Here is a 5352-nt window from a genome sequence, read left to right as displayed (position 1 = left end):
CAAAAAAAAAAAAAAAAAAAAAAAAAAAAAAAAAAAGAAGTTGAGTGCAGAGAGAGAGGGTACAGAAGTGGGGTATAGAGAGGTGGGGTACAGAGAGATGGGGTGTAGATGTGGGGTACAGGGAGATAGGGTGCTGTGAGATGGGGTTCCATAGATGGGGATAAAAAGGAAGATGCCAGTGAGATGGGGTCCAAAATGGGGGTGTAGCCATGGGTGTCCAGAGAGATGGGGTGCAGAGATGGCAATCAAAAGGAGAATGCTATTGAGATGGGGGTGCAGATGGGGGTCTAGAGATACTGAGGTGTAGAGATGGGGAACAGGGAGATGGGATGCAGATATGGGAGTCAGAAATGTGGGGTACAGAGGTGGCGGTATGGATAGATGGGGCATGGAAGTGGGTGCAGAAAGTTGGGGTGCAGGGAGATGTAGGAGAGAAGGATGGGGGACAGAGATAGGATCAGAGTAGTAGAGACCCAGAGATGGGGGAGTTTAGAGAGACAAGGAAGTCAGAGATGAAAGTCCTCACCCCAAGAGAGGACTTTCAGGATGGGGGCTCCGAGGTAGGCAGATTTGAGAGATAGCCTCTGATAAACAGCTGTCCGAGAGATGGGGCTCAGGCATGGGGTGTTTGGGAGGCTAGGGTTCAGGAATGAGGCATCAGATGGTGCAGGTTCTGGAAATGCGGGGCCACAGTCTCCCATTCTGAGGGTAGCAGTGACCAGACAAGAGCTGGGGGACAGAGGGGACTGGGAATGGATGTGCGGAGCTCTGGACGAGGCTGGAGCTGAGGGTACTCTATGCAGGGATGACGGAGAGACAAGGGGGGAGCATGGGGCAGACTTTGGGGTGCCCAGGGCACGGGGAGGGCGTCACTTACGGCGATGACTTCTAGCCGCTGCCGGTAGAGGGAGCTCTCCGCCATGGGCCTGTGGGGAGAAGGCAGGGGCTTCAAGGGGCTCCCAGAGGCAGTACCCCTCTTGAACACCCCTCTCTTGGCCAAGATCGCTGAGCAGTGTGGAAACCACTCAGAGCCCAGCACTTTGCCTCTGTTTCCCCTTTGCACCTGAGAAGAGTTTGGGCAGGGGTTGAGAGTCTTGGGAGGGGAACTGAGCAGCGACCATGACTGGTGAGACTAAAGTCCTTTCTAAATGTGGTATTGCCTCTCTCAGCCTCAGTTTCCTCACCTGTAAAATGGGCAAGGATAGCTTGACCACCCCACTCTCACCACCCCCGATCTCAGAGGACCCTTGCAAGGAACTATTCATGCAGGGAAAGGTTTAGGATACAGTGGTACAAAAATAGTCCTGTTGTTTATTAATAATGAGAATGTATATAATTCCATGATAAATGATATGCATGATTAATTATAATAACCATCCCCAGTCCGACGTGCAGAAACTCTCAAATGCCACCAGGCCCCTAACAGGCTGTGTGTCTCTTTCTCTTCTCGGTCCCACACTCTGTCTGGACCTCAGCTCCTACCCAGAATTTCTCAAGCGCTGGGGGGTTGAGGGAGTCTCTGACCCTCCCATTGTTGCCATGGTAACTCCAGAACTGCCTCCTCCACCTGCCAACCCCCCTCCCTGGGGACAAGGGTCAGTGGGTCACTCTGTCCAGGACTGGACTCTGAGCTGGGAGGAGGGGGACTTGCTGTCCAAGGTTTAACTCGTGATTCCCCTGTCCTTCTCTTTCTCAAAGCATAGCTACTTCAGAGTGGCCTCTGGACCCACTTAGCCTCCTCCTGGAAGCTAGAAGGTGACTGTCATATTGCAAGATGATTGGGGGCAGTCAGTGTCACACCAACCTTTTTTTTTTCTCTCTCTTTTTTCTGTTTTTACAGCAAAAATACAATCAGGACACACCACCCTTATCAACACAGACATGCATTAAGCACCCCCAGCTGTGTCACTATGTTGATAATGTGTCACAGGCCAGTATCTAGAAGGTGACGTCTCTCTGCCTGTCATCTGTCATCTCCAACATGGACGGGCGCTGACCAAGCCCTCAAACATTTATTAATTTGAACAGTCACCCTCCTGCGTAAGCCTCCTTGCCCAAACTCCAGCTGGGACCTCCAAGACCTTCCTCAGCCACATCATGATGGCATAAATGCACTTACTACATGCAATGTTCTAAGTGCCCTACGGGGCTTCCGCTGTGCTCCCACAGCCACCTCTGCCGCCCCCACCTCGTTTCTACCATAACACAGTGGAGTCGACTCTGCTGAGTTGACATTCCAGCTGAGAACAAAATCAGCCACCATTAGCCAGCCCATAACACATGCCAGGTGCTGTTGGAAAAACTCTACTTAATGTAATTCACCGAATCATTCCCAATGACCTTAGGAGGTAAGCTGTATGCATGTGTTCATTTTTTTTTTTTTTTCTTTTGAGACAGAGTTTCGCTCTTGTTACCCAGGCTGGAGTGCAACTGTGCGATCTCGGCTTGTTGCAACCTCCGCCTCCCAGGTTCAAGCGATTCTCCTACCTCAGCCTCCCAAGTAGCTGGGATTACAGGCATGCACCACTACGCTCTGCTAATTTTGTATTTTTAGTAGAGATGGGGTTTCTCCATGTTAGTCAGGCTGGTCTTGAACTCCTTACCTCAGGTGATCCGCCTGCCTTGGCCTCCCAAAGTGCTGGGATTACAAGCATGAGCCACCATGCCCGGCCATGAATGTGTCCATTTTACGGATAGGAAAACTGAGGCTCTGAGAAGTGGCAGCAGCTAGATTTGTCCAAGGTTATGGAGCCAAGATCAGACCTTGAAGTTCTCAGATCCCAAATACTGAGAACACAGCTGGGGTGGAGGTGCAGGTTCAGAAACCTCCATCATGGTAATTAAGAGATCAGCCTGGGGAACCTGAAGGCTGTTTGGGGCAATGAATTGAATTGAAGTCATGTTTTTTTTTCTTTTTTGAGACAGAGTCTCACTCTGTCACCTAGGCTGGAGTGCAATGGCTCAATCTTGGCTCACTGCAACTTCCACATTCTGGGTTCAAGCGATTCACCTGCCTCAGCCTCCAGAGTAGCTAGGACTACAGGTGCGCACCACCATGCCCAGATAATTTTTTTATTTTTAGTACAGACGGGGTTTCACCATATTGGCCAGGCTGGTCTCAAACTCCTGACCTCAAGAGATCCACCTGCCTCTGCCTCCCAAAGTGCTGGGATTACAGGCGTGCGCCACCGCGCCCGGCCATGAAGTCATGCTTTGCAGGATATACCAAAGGAAGCCCAGATTCCGGGCTTATAGCTTTGCCCCTGGGGGAGGGCTGAAGTCCCCTGCTCTCCTGTCCTACCCCCAAGATGTAATCTCCCTGCCTCTTCCTTGCTGGGGGGGATCGAGTTCCCATTGCTAAGCAACCAGGTTTGTAGTTGGTGAATAATGCAATGGAGGACCTAGAAGGGTGAGGAGCCGAACTGGGGTCCCTGGTGTGGGGAGGAGCCCCTTTTCCAGAACTCTTTACAAACCTCTAGCCTTTAACCTGAAAAAGCTCTCGCCCTTCAGATGTGAAAAGACTTCACACAGCCCATTCCATCTTGCTTATCGCCAACTAACTCTGGAAGAACAATGCAGGCAGCCTGGGCTTCTGGCCACCCTCCACAGTTGGTGGCCATTTCATGAAGGAGGTCATCCTTGCCACATTGCTATTGTCTTTCCCAGGCTGGGAGCTTTACAATTCTGTTTGATTCAAGCTTTTTCTCCCACCCTGGACACTGGGGGGGTGACTCTAAAGGCAAAACGTGGAACCCAGTGACCCTGACCTTCCCCACTCCCCAAACCACAGCAACAGCCCCACCCCCTGGCTGCACTTTGGGTTCTCAGCCCTGGCAGCGGAAAATCCCTGAAGAGGAAGGGGCAGGGGGAGTCCATGTCTCCCCGACCCCACGACTCTAGGGAATGGTGACATTGAGGAGCCTATGGAATTGGCTGGCCATCTCCTCCACTCCCCAGGTCCCCTTACGAGAGGCTGCTGAAGCTCTCGGCTCCCAGACAAGGCCAGCATCCCCCATGAGCCCCACCCAAGGCCCTGCCCACCAGCCCCCCTGACCCCCTGACACTTACATGGGTGTGGCTGGAGACCACACCTGACTCTGCAGGGCCATCTCTGCCCAGAAGTTCACTTTCTGGTCTCCGAATTCTGGACCCACCACCCGCTTTCCTGAAGGTGCCCCGGAGGCTATGACTTGGCTGCCTGGAGTTGGGGGGGTGCAGCGGGCGGGCACTGGGAGAGCTGGTCCAGCGGGTTTGGGGCAGGGAGGCGGGAGGCACACCAGAGAGGGGGGCTGGGGGCTGGAGGGCAGTTCTAGGGAAGTACTATCAGCTGTCCTGATAAATTATTCACCAGCCTCTGGCCTCTTTGTTGCACTCGGCTGCCTCCCGGAAAACACGCTTTCTCACACTCGTGGTCAGGCGTGGGGGCCAGAGTACCGAGTTGGTGACTCCCCCTGCCACCAGAGAATGGCATTTCTACTTGGCACCCCTATCATGTTGAGTCAGACTGCCAGCCAAGACTCACCCACATGAGAGCACTATTGCATAGCACACAGGCTGGAGACTCTTCTATTTTTTTAGAGGTGGGGGTCTCGCTCTGTTGCCCAGGCTGGAATGCAGTGGTGCAATCATAGCTCACTGCAGTTTCAGAATCTGGGGATCAAGCCATCCTCCCATCTTGGCCTCTCAAAGTGCTGGGATTGCAGGCATGAGCCACTGCAGCTGGTGGAGAACTTTATTTTTTTGAGATGGATGTTTCACTCTTATTGCCCAGGCTGGAGTGTAATGGCACGATCTCAGCTCACCGCAACCTCCGCCTCCCAGGTTCAAGCTCTTATTGCCCAGGCTGTAATGTAGTGGCACAATATCGGCTCACCACAACCTCTGCCTCCCAGGTTTAAGTGATTCTCCTGTCTCAGCCTCCCGAGTAGCTGGGATTACAGGCACGCGTACCATGCCCAGCTAATTTTGTATTTTTAGTAGAGACAGGTTTTTTCAATGTTGGTCAGGCTGGTCTCAAACTCCTGACCTCAGGTGATCTGCCTGCCTCTGCCTCCCAAAGTGCTGGGATTATAGGCATGTACCACCTCGCTCGGCCCATTTTCTAAAATTACTTTTTCATCGTGGTAAAACACACATGACAAAATTTACCATTAGTGACATTTAGTACATTCACAGTGACATTCTCACCACTGTCTGGTTCAGAACATTTTCATCCACCCAAAGGGAAGTGGTCATTACTCCTTCCCCTGCCTCCTGTCCCTGGCAACCACCAATCTGTGTCCATCTCTATGGATTTACCTATTCTGGATTTTTATCTTTTTTTTTTTTTTTTTGCACCCTGGCTTGTTTTTT

At 52.0% G+C, this 5352-nt stretch overlaps 1 protein-coding gene across 1 annotated transcript in view; it reads right to left on the bottom strand.

Moving 5' to 3' along the window:
* PALM3 (paralemmin 3) overlaps positions 1–4269 on the bottom strand; it is a 10468-nt gene extending 6199 nt beyond the window's left edge. The window contains exons 1-2 of the mRNA XM_017497641.2: positions 4069–4269; positions 878–926 (exon numbers count right to left, since the gene is read on the bottom strand). Of these exons, the coding sequence (XP_017353130.1) occupies positions 878–926; positions 4069–4109 (90 nt within the window). The 5' untranslated portion in view covers positions 4110–4269. The remainder of the gene's footprint in view (positions 1–877; positions 927–4068) is intronic.
* Positions 4270–5352: the final 1083 nt, after the last annotated feature.

Source organism: Cebus imitator, unplaced genomic scaffold (genome assembly GCF_001604975.1).
Source record: "Cebus imitator isolate Cc_AM_T3 unplaced genomic scaffold, Cebus_imitator-1.0 Scaffold234, whole genome shotgun sequence".
NCBI classification, from domain to species: domain Eukaryota; kingdom Metazoa; phylum Chordata; class Mammalia; order Primates; family Cebidae; genus Cebus; species Cebus imitator.
The sequence above is the reverse complement of the archived record's forward strand: the minus strand, read 5'-3'. Positions and strand labels throughout refer to the sequence as shown.